Source organism: Eptatretus burgeri, chromosome 10, assembly GCF_056783735.1.
Source record: "Eptatretus burgeri isolate ZD-2024b chromosome 10, Ebu_testis_v1, whole genome shotgun sequence".
NCBI lineage: Eukaryota > Metazoa > Chordata > Myxini > Myxiniformes > Myxinidae > Eptatretus > Eptatretus burgeri.
In genome coordinates this window covers 27,928,151-27,950,377 of record NC_140970.1, presented here as the reverse complement: position 1 = coordinate 27,950,377, position 22,227 = coordinate 27,928,151, and the positions used below count along the sequence as shown (strand labels likewise).

The window sequence follows — 22,227 nt, the reverse complement described above, 5'->3', positions numbered from 1 at the left end:
GCGTGTGGGCCCGTCTTTAAGTGGAACTGAATAAGTGTTTTTGGATCATTGTAAATACTTCTTGCATATTCACGTTAAGTCTTGCTTTGTGTCTTCATTTACTGTAAATATAACTTGTTATAAATGTTCCCAGTCCGTTTCCGTCCCTTCTTGCATTGATCCAGCATGGTTCGGATCTGAGTTTAGCCGAGTTTTTATCCCCGGTAATCCGTTCATTCCAGCCGGCACGGCTTTGGCAGTTTCCGCTGGGCTGCACCCGAACCGGAGTTGGTAGTCGGTAGTTGGAACTCTACCGCAGTCGGTAGAGTGACCCGGTTCGAGCAAAACGTTCCAAAGCAGTGGTTTCCCCGGTAGTCGAAATCGTGTAGTTAATTAGGTAAATTGGTTATGGACAAATAGACCCAACGCTACGCGGTTGAGATATTTGTGACCACGGTCGGTTAAACGACCCGCCGGCTCGCGGAGTTATCCGAGCGACGGCCTACAATTCCGGGGAGTTTGGTGGGAGACGACGCAAACCTCCCCCACCTAGTGGTTGTTCTCGCCACCGACCCCCGGCCCACAACAATATGTAATCATTTCAAAGATAAAATCTGATGCATCCTCATCTGTACAGAGAAGCACATTTTCAACTCCACGAGTATAAAAACATGAAAAAAGCTCCAACTTTTCTTTGGTCATATTCAACCTTTGTTTTGAGTCAGCTCTGCCTTGATAAGTGCAGTGCAGGCATGAATATCTGATTTTATTTTCTGTGTTCCTCACCCTCATATTCACCCCACCTAACCTTCACCCCTCACCCCCTCTCTCTTCAACTTGTACAATTTTTGATCTCTAGGCAGCAGAAGAACTGGCCCGTTGTGAAGCAATTGCAAATCGCCTTCTTCGCTTCCGCTACAGCCAGCCCTTCCGGTACCTTCTCCTTCATGAGCTATGAGACTGAGTTTCTTTTTATTCTTCCATCAGTCAGGAAGTTGCAAAACCCTTTTAATTTCTTCTAGTTCACTTACATTTCTTACTCGTTTGTTACCTGTTCTTAAATTATCTTCCTCAGGGTATATGTAGACTGAGGGCAGGATGGCTAACATTATGCATGTGCGTGTTCAGCAGCAGGATGCTGGGAGTATGTTGCTTTGCATTGTCTGACTGTGACCCAAATTAGCCAACATGCTCCTCAAAGTTGGTACCAAGAGAGCTTCTCATTCAAATTGCCCACTGCCCAGAACCGGACAGCTTTGGGCACTGAGTATTTACCAACACACTGGTTAAACTTTCTCCACCTCGAGCTTAAACGTGCCGTGATTTTGTTATTGGTATCATCTTTTATTACCCTTCTCATCATATACATCGAGTTTGATTTTTGGGGTCAACGAGTCTCTTGCATCACTTTAACCCTTTGACCCCTAGCAGCCGATTTACCAGCCGCTATGCAAACCTCCATATACCCACGTGGCTGGTTTACCAGCCGCTGTTCAAACCTCCATATACCCACGCGGCCGGTTTACGAGCCGCTGTTAAAACCTCCATATACCCACGTGGCCGGTTTACGAGCCTCTGTTAAAACCTCCATATAAACCACGCAGCCGGTTTACCAGCCACTATTCAAACCTCCATATATCCAAGCAGCCAGTTTACCAGCCACTCTTCAAACCTCCATATACCCATGTGGCCGGTTTACCATCCACTATTCAAACCTCCATATACCCACGCGGCCGGTTTACGGGCCACTATTCAAACCTCCATATATCCAAGCAGCCAGTTTACCAGCCACTATTCAAACCTCCATATATCCAAGCAGCCAGTTTACCAGCCACTATTCAAACCTCCATATATCCAAGCAGCCAGTTTACCAGCCACTATTCAAACCTCCATATATCCAAGCAGCCAGTTTACCAGCCACTATTCAAACCTCCATATACCCACGCGGCCGGTTTACGGGCCACTATTCAAACCTCCATATATCCAAGCAGCCAGTTTACCAGCCACTATTCAAACCTCCATATATCCAAGCAGCCAGTTTACCGGCCACTATTCAAACCTCCATATACCCACGCGGCCGGTTTACGGGCCACTATTCAAACCTCCATATATCCAAGCAGCCAGTTTACCAGCCACTATTCAAACCTCCATATACCCACGCGGCCGGTTTACGGGCCACTATTCAAACCTCCATATATCCAAGCAGCCAGTTTACCAGCCACTATTCAAACCTCCATATATCCAAGCAGCCAGTTTACCAGCCACTATTCAAACCTCCATATACCTGAGCAGCCGGGTTTTTCTCCAGGGAGCCCAGGGTGGGGGAGCCGAAAGTCCAAGGAGCTCAGGGTTCAAAGGGTTAATGACTGCACTCAATGATAGTTGTGAAGGCTGCAGAAGGCTGAGAGGGGACCTGAAAGAAGTCTTCAAACTGTTAATGGGTCATGAAGCCATTGAAGCAATATTCTTCCAAGCCAACGTGAACAGCTGAAGAGGTTGTTCTTGTGCATTACTGAAATCCAGGTGCCGATTGCATGTGAGAAGTACCATATACATTTTCTCAGAGTAACAAATCACTGGAATTATTTACTAGTTGAGGCTGTGGATGCTGAAGCATCAATGCGTTTAAAAGGCAAAGTATATCAATATTTGAGACGCGTAGATCAATATTCAACCAGATTCAATGGTGTAATTGTTCGAGCATCTGCTCTGAATCTGGGAGGTTGGCGGTTCAAACCTGGGCAGAGTCATCTCAGACTTTCAAAATGGTACATACTGCTTCCTTGCTTTGACGTTCAGCATTTAAAGGACAAAGCATGGGGGGGGGGAACTCTGGGGAGGACGAAATTTCTCCTTGATAGCCACATCGAGTGTGGAGAGATGAGCATTCACAAATGTGAGCTAGCTGTGGTACCCAGATTGCTCTGGGAAGTGATGACATTTTCCCCAATCTCTGCGGCTGTTTGTGTGAAAGTCATGTCTGTTGTTGTCTCACGCGTCTCTGCACACGTGCATGATTTGTCGCACCTTCTCTCTGAGCCTTACGAGCTCCCTTCCGGTTTCACCGGAGGAGACAATAGCTTTGCTCTCCATCTGTCCCTCCGTCTCACCTGTAATTTTTTTTTTCCCATACCCTTTAACATATTAAACTGAAACTTGGTAGATGGCTTTGTGATAAGTTACAGAACAAGTTCAAGTTTCAGGGCATTTCATCAATTTTTCAGTTAGGCCCTTTTTGGACTTGGAAAATATCCCATCGAAAGATGATGCATTGCAAAGCAATTCTCACTTGTTTTACCACCCATGGTTTTTATTAATTCTACCATCTGACCCCCCCCTTCCTCCCTCCCCCTGCCCACAGCCGCAAGTCTCCACCATCCCTGTCTTCGATTGCATCGCGCTGCCGTTCTAGCAGCTATTCCTCAGCCTGCGAGTTCCTTAAGGAGACTCTGCATGTATTGGCTTATCGACCTGCTTCTGGGCACCGACAGGTATCCATGTGCCAGAAGTTTACAACTGTTGATATGGAAGTGGCAGCCAAGCGCACTGGTGATCTGTTCCGTCAACTTGTTCAGCACGAGCTTCCCCGGCTTGCTGACATTTTGGAAGCTAAGGAGGATGATGAGGAAGAGGAGGAAGAGGAGGAGGAGGAAGGGAGTTGTGAAAAAATGAGTGAAACGGAAACTGAAGGAGAAAGTCTTGAAGACACGGATGATGACACGGAGCCTGACATGTGGGAAGCAGATGTGGAGGTCGAATCAAAGAGCCGTGGCTGTCGAGCCACAATCAGTAGAGGTGTGAAGACACTGAGAAGGAAGAAAGAAATGCTCATGAGAAAATATAGAGCGGGGGGAGGCAGTAGTGATGACACGAGTGAAGATGACTCGGAGAGTGTTAGCAGTGAAGATAGTGCACCGAGGAGAAAGAGAAAATGGAGAGAACCTGAGCCAAGGAAACACAGGAAGAAAGAAATAATTGTTCGCAAGGTGAGGAGAAAAGACAGTGCTACTGCAGACAAAAAAAGAAAGGAGTTGGTGACTAGGAAAAGCAATAAAAATGCAAGAAAACCAAATGAAGCAAGGAAGACCGGGATGAGACAGAGTGTTGGGGCAGAGTCAGGTAAAAAGGTGTCGAGAAGAGCCAGGCACAGTCAGTCTCTCAAAACTGGGAATGAGGATGCATCGAATGGTGAGAGTGTGTGCAATTCAAAGGTCAGAGTGAGCAAGTCCAACGGCAGGGCCCCCAGAGCACAACACTCCGTGCTTCATCGAGCCTGCTCAGAAATGGGGACTTACAATGTGTAAGGTGGGGCAGAGCCTGCCAGAGGTCCTGAAGGGAGAGGCCATTGGAGACTTGTTTGGGAGAAGTAGGAAAATAGAGGACTGAGCTTAAAAAGTGGTTTTGGGAGCAAGAAGTGGCATGAAGAGACAACGTTACTATGTACATAATCATTTTGCTAAATACTTGTTTGGTTTGAGTTGTGTCGACAGGATGGACATCCGGATGAACGCGGCAGGTGGAGCTCCCGCTGGTGTGCAAGGTTGGCCTCATAAGCGAGTTTTCATGTCTAGTTTACTTGTGAAGGACTTGTTTTGAATACTTGTGAGATCGCCATTTGGGTCCATGACACTGGCTCGGCCCAATCCTATGGTTAAATGTGTATTTGTTTGGGGAAGGGAGGGGAGTGAGGGTGGGCATGTCAATGGCCTGAACCCAGCACTTGTTGAACCTAATCTTGCATTCCATTGTCCCCCAGAGTTTTAACATTGTGATTAAATTTTCATTTGCTATTTCATTTTGCTTCTTTTGTGTAGTCTGGGCCGATTCCAGGCCAAACGATGGAAAATAGATCAAACCTGTTCAGCAACTTCAGGCAACAGAGGGGAAACTATTTGAAGTAGAAACTGATGAACTGTTTGGTTAAAGATGATGATCATGTGGAGGCGTGTGCGTGCGTTAGGTGGAATGATGTGGAAGATATGGGGGTAAGGGGGGAGGGGGGAAATGAGGTTTGGAGAGTTATACAAATCGCAACTTTATATCTTTATTGTAATAAAAGTCCAGTGATGTGCATTCATAGCTGCAGTGATTCATTTAAACGTTCAGAGAAATATGGGGAAATGAGGTGCAGAATCGACGATGCAATGCTGTGCCCTTTAACTGAATCCTTCAGACGGCAGTTATATTGCACTCATTTTGGGATTTGTCTGAAGAAGACCGAGGTTGGGTTGAATTTGCTATTTGGAGGCGTCTCCATCAGTGCCGGTGAAAAGAAGCGATACAAGTGAATAAGAGGAGTGCCACCACTTGAATAAAACCGAGGAGGAAGTAGTAGTAATCAAGATGGCAGCCGTTGATGTTTCCTAAGGGAGGTTAAAAAAGAAAAACAAAAAAAAAAAGATTAGGTTTGACATTAAAGTTCATTTCTGCCCCTCTATTGCTATTCTCGTCTCCTTTACCAAAGTCGGCCTTGCAATGCATCCAGCCTGACTGGGACAGAGCCATGAGCTGGAGTAAAGCGCCACCGAGCAGAGCCCCCAAGCCAGAGAAGAAGTAGAAGAATCCCATGACAGCACCTTGCCAATGCCGAGGAGCAGAAGAATATGCAAATTCCAGGCCTGCCAAACACACATCGCATCACAAGTAGACATTTATTGGCCGAGTGCTCTTCCATAAACAAAAGGTTTTCGCCGAAAATGATGACAGGACTGAAGCAATGAGGGCCCCATGCACAACGCACCATTTTCCCACCAAAATACCGGTATTTTTCCACCGATTTGCTGTTATCGTTTGATGTAAATGGTGTCTAAAACCAATGCCCGCATTGCATGCGATTGCAAATGCATTGGGCAGTGCTGGCATTTTTGGTGTGAAAATGGTTTAGGTTTGTGCCAACCTGCATTTTAATTTTCAGGAGTCCAAGTTAAGACCAACTTGTGTAGCTTGATGCTGATCCGGCAGGTGCAGCTTACCAGCTATACTTGTGAGCAACTCCCCAACACCAATCAGAGCAAACTGTGGCAACTGCCAAGCAATGGAGAGGTCTGCGGCATTGTACACCACTCCACCGATCCACTGTTCCCGCACCTTACCCTTCTGCACTTTTTGCAAGCGCACCATCTCAAGGAAGCCTGTCATCACACAAGAAGGTGAAGAGTTTGACCAATTGAGGCAGGAGGATCGGTTTGCTTCCAAGCTTTGAGAAATGAGATTATAGGCACAGAGACTTCCACCGTTAATTAACCACACATCATGATATTTGAATGTCCAGTCTGTCGATTGATTCATTATGGATTAATTAAACACCCACCTTGCAGCTCAGAGACTGCAAGTCTCGGTGTTATGTTGCAGGATTTGAATTGTGTATCAAATTTTACAACATTGGTTATAATCAAACATCACCTCTGTTAGTGAAGGCCACCATTAACGTTGTGATTGAGGATTGTTTTAAAATGCCTGTATGAGGGAAATTCAGTATAGTTTTCACCATAGATGATATTGTCCACAAGCAATCTCCATAAACAGAGTTGGAATCGATCAAGATAATTGTGAACTGTTATACTTTCATACTTTGGACGATAAGCCATATTGCCATTGTGATGGAACGATATCATTATCCTTCCTTCACAAGAGCAATCTGAATCCCCACAGCCCACAACCAAAATGCAGAATGAACACCGCAACTCTGGACAAATGCCTGGCTGGGTTTGTCATGGACAAGTGAGGCAGGCCGATGTAGTGCTTGCGTACAAGGAACTGTCGCATCAGACGAGTCTGATAACATAGATTAGTCTGAGCCAGATGGTCTCAATCCATAACTGTTTAAGATAGTGTTCACTTTGATTCAAAAAGGTTTCCCAAATAAAGCTGGACCTGGTGGTGAAACAGGAAAGGCAAAAAAGCGGGATGACGCTCTTGGGGTTTATCACAAGGAGAGTATTGTGATTGTAATCACAGTATTATTATTTGTAATCACAGTATTACAAATGGAGAGTATTTATCACAAGGAGAGAAAGACGCTATGCATAAATGGGACAACCAAGCGGTCAACAGAAATAAGTAGGGATCAGGGACACGCAAGCGTGTATACAGAAGAGAAATAAAGCCTAACCCCCTAATAGCGCCAATTACTGGATTTGCACACAAAACAATGGGGAAAGCGAAGGCTTGAGACAGGCATGAAGCTGGTGGGCATGCACATTGTTGGTGCATGGGGTGATGAGGTTTGGCGATAATGTGAGGTGGCCAAACAAAGGGGAGGGAGGGAGGGATAGTGCCTCTCCAAAGGCCTGACTCCAATTATTGTGGTCAAGGCCCTTGTCAACTCTGGGACCACCTTTTTGGGTGGCAGATCCAATCATTGGCCAATGCTTCTGTGGGCATGCCATATTCTCACATGGGGAGGTGGAAATAGATCTTCCATCCCTCTCCAAGGCTACACAGCCAACCTTGCTGCCATGGTGTGCCCAATTCCTCACCTGGCCTCACCTCAAAACAGGAGGTTTCACATGGTAAAACCTTACTCCATACACTTTGAATTAATACTGCTTCCTCAGTGCACATTTTACAAATAATGAATGAACTTTTACAGGGGGAAATCTATTGTAGGTCATTTGGCTCATCATGCTTGTCCATGACCAATACCATCATTCAATCTATTGACTTTTACGGGGGAGGGAGGAGGAAAATAGCGAGTGTTGCAGGCACCGGGACATCACCAGAGTGCTGTGTATATTAATATACAGTATATATAGAATTTTTTTTAATGTAAAAGGATGTAGGAACATTATTCAAAAAAAATGTAATGTAAACAAGGTTGGGACCATTATTCAAAGAAAGATGTAGGGATGGTTTCACATGATCATTTGTTGTGACCATCCCTACCTTGTTTACATACATGTTGGAGTACCATCCCAACATCCTTTTACATTTTATACCTCTGTCATCAAAGGTGAAAGGTGGTTATGTTTTCACCCCTGTTTGTTATTTGTGAAAATTGAACATTGTTCAAGTATATTGGTTGTTCTTGTACGTTATTCTGTCTGTCTGCCTTTGTTTGTACGTCAGTCGTCCACAGGTCACAATTTCAAACCGATCTTCACGAAACTTCACCACATGGTAGAGTTCGTCATAAGCAAGCTGCCCATTGTTTGAGGTTAAAAAGTCAACCCCGATTTTTAAAATCCTCAATTTTCATCCGATTGACGAGAAATTTGAACAGTATTTGCATATCAGGTCATTGAATACAAACCTGTACTGGCCTGTTCATTGTCGAGTGTCGGCGACTAAACTGGCTCCCCCTGGTGTGGGGGTGTGTATGGACATGGACACCCCGCAGGATTGAATGTGGGGCCTGAACAGAAGGGGGGGGCGGTGGAGGAGCTCTTTGTGGGCCGGTGGACATCCATGTCTGGTGCCAGCTGCGTCTGTGGACGTCGTCCTGCAGTTGGTTACCTCCCCCATGAGGTTGTTGGCAGGATTTGCACTCCGGCCACCATAACACTTCATTCCCCAAAAACACACTGAGATGTGTGGTGGGCGGGGTGGTGCTGAGGTGTCATCCACCAGACGGCGGTCTCTTCGTGTGGGTGCCTGGAATATCCAATCCCTAAGAGATGGGGATGGTCAGGCATCTGCCTGGGGAATGGCCAGACAGAGGCCCCTGGTGGACGCAGCGATGCACTGTGAAAAGCACATGCTCCCATTGGATGGATATGTCACTGAATTCAACCACCAATTATTTTTGAGGTCAACATCGGCCAGATTTCTAAAATTGTCAATTTTCATCCAATTGACTTGAAATTTGGTGAAGATCCCAATTTGGACCTGTATCCAATAATTTTTTTGAGTGATTCTTCACCATTGAGAGATCAGGCAAAACTAATATAGAGCATGATATCTCAAAAAGGTGTGGACAGATTCGGCTGAAACTTGGTGGATAGGTTGGGTGTGTGACCATGACAAATTGATTCGATTTTGGTGAAGATCTGGATCTGGATACAATAATTATTTAATTTATAAAGTTATTCCTCAGTCAGGTCAGGCCAGATTAGATCTGTGACTTGCTACAGGTATCATGTAAACCTGTACGAACCTGTTCCATGGTTGGCGACGAAACCGTCTAACCCCACCAGGTTTTTTGGTGAGGAGAGTGTTTGGATATGGACACCCAACAGGATTAAAAACAAAACCTGTCAAAGGGTGGAGGAGCTCCTTGTGAGCCAACGGCCATCCATATCTAGTGCCCAACTGTGTCTGTGGACGTCCTCCTGCATTTGGGTTACTTCTTATTAAGAGGTTGGTGGCAGGATTTGCACTCTGGCCACCATAAAAACCCTTCATTCCACAAAACACAAAAACGCAAAGAAATCTGAAAACCCACTCCGTGGGAGTACCTCCTGTGCAGCTTCCCTTCGAAGGGCAGCTCACCGGATGACGGGATTGGGGCAAAGCCTTCGGGACCCCCAATCTTTGATGATAGGAGGGAAACCACGGGGTAACATCCCTGGGTCAGATTGCGGGACAGTGTGTCGGAGTGGTGCTGAGGTGTCATCTACCAGATGGCCGACTCCTTGGGTTAACCTGAGGCGGTCCCTTCGGGTGGGTGCCTGGAATGTCCTATCCCAAAGAGAGGATGATCACCTGTCTCTGTAATCATCTGAGCTCAAGCGCTTGCACATCGGTATTGCAGCACTCTCTGAGTTTCGGAGACTGGATTGCGGCGAGATCATGGTGGGTGGTTATGTTGTGGGCCAGTGTTCGGTGGCGATAAACGACCACCAGGGGGAGCAGTAGGGTCGTCTCCACCGAACACCCCGGAATTTAGGTCGTGACTCGGATAAGTCAAAGGTCACGGGTCCCTTAGCGGACCGTGGTCGCCAATATTTCAATGGTGTGGGGTAGGGTTAGTTGCCGAATTTCAATATACCTAAGTACCCACGTCGTCAAACTACCGGGAAAAACCACATCCTCGACGGACTCTGTCGAACCTGGTCGCTCGAGCGACCTCAGTCTGGTATAACCGAGTGGAAATACCAGAGTCTGTCGGTCCAAACGACAACTTACGGCCCACGGCCTCCCTAATTCTCAATACGCACCGTGCTGGGTCAATGGTAGAAACGACAGACAATGAAATGGAATACTTAACAGATATTTATTTACAATCGGGAAGGAGACACAGAGAACAGTTATCCGAATAAAGAAATGCAATTTACAATGTACAAGGCACTTAAACAGTTTCTACTTCCAGGATGGCAATGCGCGCGCACGCACACCACCCACACACGAAATGGACCCCGTGGGGTCTTTATTTGGTCCCTCAGCCCAGGAGGGCAAGGTGAGCTGGGAACCAGGGTCTTGTCGGGTACCTCTCTGCCTCGTGCGGTCACACCGGACTCCAATCCACCACGGTGGGTCTCGAACCCACGACCCAAAGTCCACGGGCCCACGACCCTGGCTGCTCGGCCACCACTACCACGAGGAGCCACCGCGAAGGACTGCAGACCATGACCGAGACCAAGCCACCACGACCACAGACCAAGCCAATCGCCACGATGACTCCAGTAGTCTGGTCTTGACAACCACTCCACTCTTCTTTACGAGGCGAACACTTCATCTGGCTGGGGCAGAGCCGGCCCTCAGGTCATGAGCCTCCTGATTGGATGGGGTGTGTCAGAGGCCCGCCCCCCGAAGAAGCTCTGTTGCAGCTTTCGGCACGCTGGCCTCCCATTGGCCGGAGCGCCTTGGCCCTGCTCGCCCTTCACCCATTGGCTGGAGGAAACGCTCCATGCCCTTCCTCGGAGCGGAGCCTCGATCTGAAGCAATGGAGACTCCACCCACGCCTTCAGCCAAAAACACGTGGGCAATGGAGTCGGTGGTTTGAAGAAGTAAAGGGGATTTGTTGAAAAAAAAAATTAACTATAAAGAAACTTCGCAGCGCACACATACAATTCCCGTTAGGGCCACATCCCCTATGTCTAACGATAAACACATACTTATCGACATAACTGAACTGCGGGGACTGCTGTCTGTTTGTGTGCAAATGGCTGCCAGATTCGTAACAGTTACACCTACTATTGGTCTGGTCACTCTAATGGTTACCATTCCCAAGGGGTTGCTGAGGCTGTGTCCAATAAGCTGACTCTGATGATAATTGAGGTAACACCAGTCAACAAGTGTATTATGAGATTAAGGATTCATCACTCCTTCAGTGTCATTTCCCTGGTCTCTGTTTATGCTCCGACTGAGGCGAGTGATCTCACCGTGAAGGATGCATTCTACGCCACGCTCAAGTCTGTGGTTGATCAGTGCCCCAGACGAGATACACTTCTAGTCTTGGGGGATTTCAATGCATCGACTGGAACTGATAGGGATGGTTATGAGGTGTGTGTTGGTCCCCATGGGTCAGGAACTATGAACCAGAATAGCACGAAGTTCCTTGACTATGCAAGAAGTCATGGACTTAGGGTGGCCGGTTCATGGTTTTAGTGCCCACAAGCTCATCGCTGGACTTGGTATTCCAATGCTGGCGGTGTGGCAAAGGAAATTGACCATGTCCTCATTGATGGTCACTGGAGGATGATCCAGAACTGCAGGGTTGACCGGAGTGTTCAGTTCCTCAATACTGACCACCGGCTTGTTGTAGCAACTCTGAAGTTGCACCTTAAATCAAGGAGAATGGTACCATCCCAGCCGAGGCTGGATGTTGGCAAGCTCAAGGATGAGAGGGTAGCTGAGGAGTTTGCGAACAGGCTGAGTGGACATTTGGGGGGCCTGGGTGCTTTGGGAGGTCCTGAAGAGTTGTGGATTGCCTTCAAGACCACCGTTCTTGATGTTGCCGGTGGATGTCTTGGAAGTGACCGTATGGCAAAGAGGAATTTTGTCTCTCAAGGGACATTGGATACCATTGACCAGAGTCGCAGGGCCAGGCTGAATGGCAGAGCTGGGCTGTTCAGGGAGCTGAGGCGTAAAACTGTACGTGCGCTAAGGGTGGACAAGGAGGCCGATGTGCGAGGAATCTGTGAGGGGGTAGAGCATCACCTGTGGTCGGGTGATTCTCGTCCTGCTTACAGGGGAATTCGCGCATTACGTTCATCCAAGCCCGTCCCTCGGTGTACTGCAGTAAGAGCAGAGGGTGGTGGACTCTTGACAGAGGAGTCCGAAGTGAAGGCCCGCTGGGCCGGTTACTTTGAGCGGTTGTACCAGGCTGATCCACCAGCTGTCGAGTTGGACGTCAGGGGTGTTACAATCCCTGTTGCTGACCCTCCAATCAACTGTGGTCCACCTTCGCTTGTGGAAACACAGGCTGCGGTGAACCGGTTGAAATGGGGGTAAAGCTCCAGGGATCTGTGGCATCCATGCTGAACTTCTCAAGGCTGGTGGAAATGCTGCACTCGTGTCGTTGCATGCAGTTCTGTGCTCTGCCTGGAACACAGGCATCATCCCAACTGACTGGAAGAGGGGCCTTGTTGTCCCTCTCTGGAAACGGAAGGGTGATCGCCAAGACTGCAACAAGTACTGAGGGGTGACGCTGCTCTCAGTGCCGGGCAAGGTCTTTGCTCAGGTAATTCTTGATAGGGTTCACCACCATCTGCTTGAGCACCAGCGTCCAGAGCAGTCAGGCTTTACACCAAAGAGGTCAACGATTGACCGTATCCTTGCTCTTCGGGTCCTCACCGAACGCAGACGAGAGTTTCGGCAGGGGCTGCTTGCAGCCTATGTTGATCTCTGTAAAGCGTTCGATTCAGTGAATCGGGATGTCCTCTGGAGGATTCTTGGTCTTCGTGGGGTGCCACCAAAACTGATCGATCTGATGTCTGAACTCTACTGTGATACAGAGAGTGCTGTGAGATGTGGTGATATCATCTCTGACTTATTTCCAGTTGTTACTGGAGTTTGTCAGGGGGTGTGTACTGGCCCCCACACTTTTCAGCACTTGTATGGACTGGATTTTAGGGAGGATGTCGGAGAGATCAAGCTGCGGTGCATCGTTTGGGAATGTCAAGATCTCTGACCTTGATTTCGCGGATGATGCAGTCATCTTTGCGGAGACTTCAGATATCCTTTTGGGGGTCCTCGAGGTGCTGAATGAGGAGTCGGAGCTGCTGGGATTACGGGTTTCTTGGTCAAAAACTAAGCTCCAGGCTTTCAATGACATCTTGGATGCTGCAGTCCTGTCTGTGCCTGTTTGTGGTGAGGATGTTGAGGTCGTGGAGAAATTCACTTACCTTGGTAGTGATATTCATGTATCTGCTGGCTGTGAGTCAGAGGTCAATAGACATCTGGGTCGGGCCTGGGGAGTCATGGATTCACTGGCTCATGGGGTGCGGCGCTGCCAGTAGCTGTGCGGGAGGACGAAAGTCCAAGTCTTCAGGTCCTTGGTGCTTTCAGTCTTGCTCTATGGATACGAGACTTGGAACTGACCAAGGATCTGAGACGGAGACAATTCCTTTGGTACCAGGTCTCTTCGGAGAATCCTTGGCTATCGCTGGTCCTACTTTGTGTCCAACGACCTGTTGCTGAGAGAGACTCAAATGAGATTTGTTACCTGCATAGCCCGTGAATGTCAGCTACGGCTGTATGGACATGTGGCTCATTTTCCTGATGCTGATCCTGCTCACCAGATTCTCTCAGAGGGAGTCTCGTGAGTGGAGGAGGCCAATGGGCCGACCACGTGCCTCATGGTTGCAGCAAGTTGATCGGCATCTCAAGGAGATGGGGATGGGCCCAAGCATCTGCTGGGGGATGGTCAGACTGAGGCCCCTGGAGTACCGGTGGAAAGTGGACGCAGCAACGCGCTGCTCTGGCGCGTGCTCCCATACCTGAACTGACTGACCTTCACCATTGAGAGAAAGGGCCAAAAATGATAGAGTACTGTATAATATAATATTTCAAAAATGTATTGGGCCCGATATGTTCTTGTGGATCAGGCATTACGTGGCGGAGGTATGCGCTCTACCGAGTGCCCTTCTAGTTTTCAGTATGTTTTACTACTGATTTACAAATTTTGTTGTTCATACTTTATTGACGTGCTCACATTGTAATGGTGCTGCACACAATTTATAGATGATCTAATATTCTAATTCGTACGTACTTTATAGAAATATGTGTACGTCATTGCTGTCGATTGGCCCCGTGCATGCCCTGCACAAACATGGCAGCGACAGAGACAGCCGATCGACCTCCTGGGAGAGACCCAGAATACATGGGATAGGAAATCTACCAACTTCCTGTAATTTTCCACCGTTAACCACACACATATCGGTCTGATTGGCCCTTGAGCAAACCAGGGAACCACTGGTCGTGGGCCACCCCCATCACGCTGATTGACAGTTGTAGTCCCACCCATTCTGTTCCCTTCCTTTTATTTTCCTTTGCAAAGGAATGCTGTTTTGCTTACTTTTCATGGACTCCTTAAAATTTTGATCAGTTGGCACCTTCCCATTATAGAATGCAGTGGATTGATGTTAAAACCAAGTTTGTAACTAAAACCAATTTTGAGTTTGGCTCTCAGAAAACAAAAATAACGAGTAATTACAAATGGGCAATTTTGGGTCTCATTCAGGGAGTGGTTCAGGGATGATGTCCTTGAAGTTTAATGAGTGATATTTGATGGTAAATTATCCACAGATGACTGGTGGGTAATTTATTGGTGTGCAAATTTTATGTTGGATTTTTTTTTTTTGTGGATTCATGTTGTATTGAGCCAATGGAGTGTCTGGGCCATCCTAATATAAGAGGTTTACCGACCGACTTCGTGATATACAAAACATACAGTATTTGACAAAGGAATGGGATGGTTAGGATTATACATGGCAAAATAAAAAAATTCAAATTCAGCTCTAATTCTACCAAAAAAGTAACTTTATCTTCCTGCTAATCTTATAAATGTTTTCAAGTGTTTGTACGTTCTTTCACGGCCGAACCGTCACACCTAGAGGCCCCAAAGTATGGGTGTTGGTACTTCCATCATGTGGAAAAGGTTTTTAAGCTACCACACGTTGGCCTTGACTTCCATATTGAGGTCACCAAAGGCTGCGATAAAGTGTACATTGAGATGTGGGGTCAGACACTGCTGGTCACAGACAAAAAGGTAACCATCATGAGGCCAATAACTCCATAGGTTTTCAATGTCCAAACACATCCTGAAACCACTGCCAGGAAAAGCTCACCTGACCGGGTAGTCCCCCCGAAGAAAAAAATTGCCCGAAAGGCTGAAAGCCACTGAATGTGAAGGGCTACAGAGAAAAAGAGGAAAAATTGGCAAAACCCTCACCTTGTCCTGAAACAAGGAAACCGCTGAAGGACCACTGTGCAGGAGAGGTAACTAGGCCAGGCAGAAAAGTAAATTTTCCTACCCCCATTGGTTGTTTAAGAGACATCATCTCTGTACTGGATGACTATTGGCTCCCAAAAGGAGCTCATCCACCTTTTGTTAGGTGTTGTTTTTTGTCCTGGCAGGGTATCGCAGTCATCCTCCCGACTAGCAAAGCCAGTGAGGGTTGTCAGTTTAGTTGTGGACAATGTGACAGGTAGCACTGGGTTACATGTTACCAGTCGCAGTCCTGAAGGACCTGACAAGAACTGACCTCTAGTTTAATAAAAAAAAAGAGGCAAATACCCTTGGGCACTCATCTGGTAGTGGCTACATAATAAAACCAGAGAACCACTGGGAGGCGTGGATGAACCACAAAATATGTAACGGAGAAGAAAGTAAATACCTCTGGATTCTTTTTATGTCGTGAACAAACTTTGGTTCATCACGGATGATGAAAGTTGTGGTCATGTTTCATCGAAATTGTGTGTAGTTTCAAAGAAGAAAGCATATACCTATTTTGGAGGTCAAAATGCTTGGTGTTAGTTTAATGCTTAGGGTGGTGGATTTGGGATCATAGTGTCCCGAGTTCAAATCCCACTTGTCTAATATATAGCATGATATCTCAAAAGGTTGTGACTTGAAATATCCCTTCACACTGGAAGTGCTGCTATATGATACATACATACAGAACTTGCATAGATACTTTCCATGTTCTTGGACCCTGAACCCCAGAGGCTAGTAATAAATATATATATATTTTTTTAAATCACTTAAAACCTTGCTGGCTACACCCCAAGGAGAACTGCCACTATATCAGCAGTCTTAATACTGATCCTTGAGGTATCCCACTACTTTCAACCTCCCATTCACAGCCACTCTTTGCTTCCTACCACTAATCAAGTTAGTTACTCCACAAGCCCTAACATTAGCTAACAGGATTCCATGTGGTACATTATCAAAAGTCTCGATGTACTACATTCTCTGCACTTCCCTCATCCACATAATCAGAACCCGCTTCATACAACTCCAATAAATGTTAAGCGCGAGCTCGTGGTAGTAACTATAAGCTCAGTCCACAGCTGTCAACAAAAGGCTAAGAGTACCAGCAGTCATGACAGAGGCGAGGCTGCAGACCATTCCCAATCCAATCCGCAGGAGGGGCGAAGGCAGACGGCCTCGTTTATCGAGCCAGGGGAAGATGAGGCGATCACAAAGCGGAATCAGCAACAGAAGCAGAAGGACATCGCAAAGAGTGAGCCAAGCTGCTGGCAGCTGCAGGGACATGTGCCATCTCAATGTTACTGCATATCGAAGGTAAGGAAAAATTATCTTGCCTGTGGATTACTGCAAAAGCTTTGTTTCTCAAATGCATTCCTGACCTGAGTATGAGAAGGGGAACTAGAAGAGTTTGAACTGGAGAAAGAAGGAACAAAAAGATGGAGGGATTGCAGCAAGTAGGTCGTCTGCATCTGGCAAGAGAGCACGATTGACATTTTATAACAAATGAAATGAACCCAGCTTGAAAATCTTCCCACAGGGGTGGTTACATTTGCACTACTACTAACACGACGACTGCTGCTCTAATTATTTCCACCTTGAGATGACAATAACGAACATCCTCTTTGTGAAAGACACCGTGGGATAGTTTAATGTACACCACCAGATGGCACCGGGCTTCACATCCCTTCGAAGGCTTAGAGGGTCGGTAGAATTTGTGATGCATCGCCATACCTGTGAAGTGCCGATCTGCCAGTTTAAGTCAGGTGCTGGCTCGTTTTTGTGTACTAACAATGACTATGGTAACAGATGACATTTTAGAATAAACCACACTCCCAGAAAGGGAATTGGATTCCAACCCGTTCTCGAGGATGAAAACACGACAGCTCTGCTCGCATGTCAAGAGAACTAGTCGTAGTCGGAACAAAGTCCACACCAAATCAAACCGAGGAGTAAACAATGAGGATGCCTCAAACAATGTCTGGTCCTAGAGTATTGTGAATGTGGAACAGGTGTCCAAAATGATTTTAAAAACCATAATGATACACAAACATACCTGGAAGTAAACCATCCAGTAGGGTACCAGTGCAAGGAACACCAGTAGAATATAAGAAAGACTTTTTCTACTCCTCTCCATTTCTCTTATGTGCACATCTCCCTCTCTTTCACACGCGGAGTCCCTTTGTAATCCCTCCTGCACCTCTTCCTCTCCATTGACCAGCACTTGTCCCTTTCTCAACACACCTCCAAGATATCCGCAACACCTGTGGGAACCGGTACTTTGAGAAATCATCTCAGCCATTTGGGATCCAAAGTTCAATCCCTAACTGGTCACTGGATTCGTAGCTCACTGGTGAAAGAGTCGTGAGAGAGGACTGCCGCTTGGAGGGCGAGACACATACGTAGGCCAGAAAGCAAGGAAGAGGAGGGTGCTGGCAACAAGGCATGACACTGAGATGGAATTACCCTGCAGGAATACAGTAATGGGGAGGGGGGGGAGCAAATTACTCACCCCTTAAGGAAGTACTGTACTGTGTTTCATCTGAAGGATTTCATCGACTTCACCGAAATATACAAGTTTAAGACACAGAGTGCAAGCTACATCAGCCTTACGACGCTTCAACTTTGTGTCCAAGTCCAGCAGTGTATCTATAAATCCATTTAATAGATACACCTTTCAGCTCTCTGTGTTTAGCACTACACAACATTATTCGTTTGAAACTTTAATCATGTTGCCTTGACCATTATAATTTTTCCACAATATTATTACCAAAAAAAAGGTGATGTTCTGTTGTATGTAGCAAACCACCCCCAATGCAACAACGGTTCCCAAGTTCACGGTCCAATAAAACCAGAAAAAGAATGTCCTCACAGCACCTGGACCCAGCACCCGGACCTGCGGGCATGGGCATGGAGATAGGCAAGCGCTATTGTTGTGGAAACCACCAAACCTATCCACCAAATCGTTACATCACGATCAGGAAATGTTGAAACCAAATCTTTTATTTTCCCTTGTGCTTGGCCACCTGGTCGGCTCCAAATGGCGTGATGTTGCTTTTCATCGCCCCCACACCAACGCCCATCAAGACTAAACCTCCATAAATAATCCCGATGCAGTACTGAGGCTGAGTCGAGCACTCGGGGTTGTCCTTCATCGAACTGGCTCCCACTCCTGGGAAAAGGCAGTCTTGGTTTAGCAAGCAAGATTTTTGTTTTTCATACAATTGATCCAAAGGCAAACAACACCATATATATTGAGAAAGGGGTTCTCATGACTCTGTCAAACCTTTTTCAGACAAGCAGCTGCTGTTTTCAATGTGATATTCCAGCTGATAGCCACACCACTGGTATATGGTGTCACGATTGGACAAGAAGGGAACAAATAAGGCTCCACCGAGGTACAAGCACAGGCTTAAGGTGATCGCCACAAATCGACCAAGGACAGCATCTGCGAGCCAGCCAGAGAGTGGGGATGAAGCGTACATCACCGCTGCAAGCACCTGACGAAGAGATGATCGCAGAGGATACATGATACTCTGGATGGGGATTGTGTTGCACATTTTTACCCTGTGGGGTCTTCCACCCCACTGGGTCCAAGCGCCGCTCGCGTTCTCCCTTTTCTTGTGTACAGTTCATTTGAACGTCTATTTCTCCATTATTCGTGAACAGAATTCGATGAAAATTGATAGGCATATACCAGACACATATGTGCAGGCATTAACTGAGCCCAAAGTGCGATTGCGGCCCTTTGGGCCGACAAACGGCTCTCTCAGCCCATTTTCTTAAAATTGATATTGCTCGGTTGTTCGTAAACGGAACTGAACCAAACTTGACAGGTATATTATAGAGATCATTCTCCAGGCAATAACTGAGCCCAAAGTGCGATTCCGGTCCTTTGGGCCAAGAAACGGCCCCTTTTCTTAAAATTGTTATTTCTCGATTATGCGTGGATGGAACCGAACTTGACAGGTATATTCTGGAGACCATTCCCCAGGCATTAACTGAGCCCAAAGTGCAATTCCAGCCCTTTGGGCCAAGAAACAGCCCTTTCGGCCCATTTTCTTTAAAAAAAAAAATTAATGTGCTGGGCGATGCCCAAGGCAAAATTAAGTCGCAAATGATGATAAGAAACGAGCCTCACTCTTGTGAGGTGTTCTGGTTTCTTTTTCTGATGCGATGAAAATCTTACCAAATTTCAAAACTATCGGTCGTCCGTGCTATTGCTCACCTGAGAGTTGTATAATTGAAATTCTACAGGGTATGTTCGCAATTCGAACTTGTTATTTTTGTAATCAATATCTCGGCTCGTGAAAGAGCAAGGTGACAAGGTGGAAGGCTATGCACCGACAGTGTGACAACATGTGGGTTCAACAAGAGAATGAATGAACATGAAGAGAGCGGATAAGGCAAAGTGACCTCGAAACAAAAAGGGGTGGGGGTGAAGTTAATGGTGGTGGCAACGGTTACAGGTAAGGATAGAGGATGACCTGAGGTGTTGGGGTACTGCCATCTTGAAGCACTGGAGGGAAAAAAATGGGGATTGAACAGGTTAAGGAACGAGGTTCCACAAGTGGAGGAAAATTGAGTGGTGAGCTTGGACTTTTGAAGTTTCACGAGGAAGGAGTTACCAACATGGGTGAAGAATGTCAAACAAAGGGGCTGAAGGGAATGACGGTCATTGCACACAGGGCAGTAAGAGCTGGGGAATTATAATGTTGAGGAAAAACAGAAAAATCAAGACTGACATGAAGTGCAAAAAGAGACAGGTGATGTGCACGTGTGTGGTTACTTGTGGGGCGATGGCCGCGTGAACCCCATCCCAGTTGAATTGAATCGAGTTGAGCAGCAACACCAGGTTGCTGCTCAGTCCGTAGAATGCAGTCCTTTCCAGGCCCACAACCAACATGATGGCAGTGCCGGCCAGCCGAGGGGAACACGAAGTGGGCGACCTACGGGAGGCTAAAATGGAACGGGATGTTTAATGTACACATTAGGAGACACGATTAATGTGCTTCTTTGGAAGAGTTCATGACAAATGCTGATGACTGGGGATGAAGATACAGGAATCGGCACGGGGTTAAAGGTACAACGTGGTATACACCGACACAAACTAAAGCTTGAATTATTATGCAGGTGCAGTGGTCTGGATTGGAGTGGGGGCATGGGGCATCCTGCAGGTGCAGTGGTCTGGATTGGAGTGGGGCATGGGGCATCCTGCAGGTGCAGTGGTCTGGATTGGAGTGGGGCATGGGGCATCCTGCAGGTGCAGTGGTCTGGATTGGAGTGGGGCATGGGGCATCTTGCAGGTGCAGTGGTCTGGATTGGAGTGGGGCATGGGGCATCCTGCGGGTGCAGTGGTCTGGATTGGAGTGGGGCATGGGGCATCCTGCATGTGAAAACACCACACCAAAAGGGCACTTGGTGGAATGCATACCTCCACCATGCAATGCCTGATCCACGAGAACATATCAGCCCCAATCAATACATTTTTGAAATATGATGCTATGCATTACTATATTGTTTTTGGACCAATCTCTAAATGGTGAAGAATCACTTTAAAAATTAAATAATTATCATTTCGAAATCCGGATCGGGATCTTCACCAAAATCTAATCGGTTCGTCATTGTCACAATCCCAACCTGTCCAGCAAATTTCATCCGGATCCGTCCACAACTTTTTGAGATATCCTGTACATGGACAGACAGAGGGGAAAACATAACCTCCTTCACCTTCGGTGGTGGAGGTAATGATGGAACAATATATGTGCAATGGACAGGGTGGGACAAGGACGCCGCGAGGGGTGGACCGTGAACGGAGCGAGGACCCGACTGACACACCATGGACGGAGCGAGGACCTGACGGACACACCATGGACGGAGTGAGGACCCGATGGACGGAACGAGGACCCGACGGACACACCATGGACGGAGCGAGGACCCGACGGACGGAGCGAGGACCCGACTGACACACCATGGACGGAGCGAGGACCCGACGGACACACCATGGACGGAGCGAGGACCCGACGGACACACCGTGGACGGAGCGAGGACCCGACGGACACACCATGGACGGAGCGAGGACCCGACGGACGGAGCGAGGACCCGACTGACACACCATGGACGGAGCGAGGACCCGACGGACACACCATGGACGGAGCGAGGACCCGACTGACACACCATGGACGGAGCGAGGACCCGACTGACACACCATGGACGGAGCGAGGACCCGACGGACACACCGTGGACGGAGCGAGGACCCGACGGACACACCGTGGACGGAGCGAGGACCCGACGGACACACCGTGGACGGAGCGAGGACCCGACGGACACACCGTGGACGGAGCGAGGACCCGACGGACACACCGTGGACAGAGCGAGGACCCGACGGACACACCGTGGACAGAGCGAGGACCCGACGGACACACCGTGGACGGAGCGAGGACCCGACGGACACACCATGGACGGAGCGAGATGAACTTCTCAAACAACCAGTTTCATTGCGGCTCTGAAACTCACCTCCAAGCACGAGCAGCGGATCCAGTTCTCCTGGATTCGAGATCGCCATGACCCATTAAAATGGACCTGACGTTTTCAGTTTCACGCACGTTTGGCTCTTCTCCGTCTTCCACCGTTTACTTCCACACTTAATTTAGCGATCAGTGAAATCGTCTCACGTGACTCTTCCGAGATGACGTTCGCGTTTGCGTCGTGACGTAGCTACGTCCAAACACAAAGTGAGATTGTTTTTGTTTTTTCCACTTCTTGTCGATTGCCTTTTGTCTTCACATATTTACCGACTTGTAGTTTAAACGATATAAACGCTGTCATTGAGTACATTTTGAATAAAAAAACAACGTGTCGGGAAATCTATTAAATCCGTGTGTGTCCCGACCGCCGGCTACACCGTTTAAAATCATCAATCTGCACTAATAAAA

At 47.4% G+C, this 22,227-nt stretch overlaps 2 protein-coding genes across 3 annotated transcripts in view; one reads left to right on the top strand and one right to left on the bottom strand.

Moving 5' to 3' along the window:
- The window catches only part of BAZ1B (bromodomain adjacent to zinc finger domain 1B), a 57,842-nt gene extending 53,068 nt beyond the window's left edge, over positions 1 to 4,774 (top strand). The window contains exons 18-19 of the mRNA XM_085897573.1: positions 839 to 912; positions 3,341 to 4,774. Coding sequence (XP_085753699.1) covers positions 839 to 912; positions 3,341 to 4,283 — 1,017 coding nt within the window. The 3' untranslated portion in view covers positions 4,284 to 4,774. The remainder of the gene's footprint in view (positions 1 to 838; positions 913 to 3,340) is intronic.
- A 233-nt stretch (positions 4,775 to 5,007) lies between these two features.
- On the bottom strand, positions 5,008 to 22,030 carry LOC147018162 (solute carrier family 15 member 4-like). Of its 2 annotated transcripts, XM_085897574.1 has the most exons (12): positions 21,809 to 22,030; positions 20,082 to 20,251; positions 18,579 to 18,792; positions 18,319 to 18,464; positions 18,063 to 18,188; positions 17,644 to 17,759; positions 17,349 to 17,556; positions 16,675 to 16,764; positions 16,399 to 16,567; positions 5,952 to 6,110; positions 5,439 to 5,597; positions 5,008 to 5,342 (listed from the first exon to the last, which is right to left on the bottom strand). In XM_085897574.1, exons 1-12 carry the CDS (start codon positions 21,855 to 21,857, stop codon positions 5,236 to 5,238), a joined length of 1,713 nt encoding a protein of 570 aa, XP_085753700.1. In that variant the 5' UTR covers positions 21,858 to 22,030; the 3' UTR covers positions 5,008 to 5,235. The 2 variants fall into 2 exon arrangements, with proteins under 2 accessions (XP_085753700.1, XP_085753701.1); XM_085897575.1 differs by lacking the exon at positions 20,082 to 20,251 and having other exon boundaries at positions 21,809 to 21,965.
- Between the last annotated feature and the right edge of the window lie 197 nt (positions 22,031 to 22,227).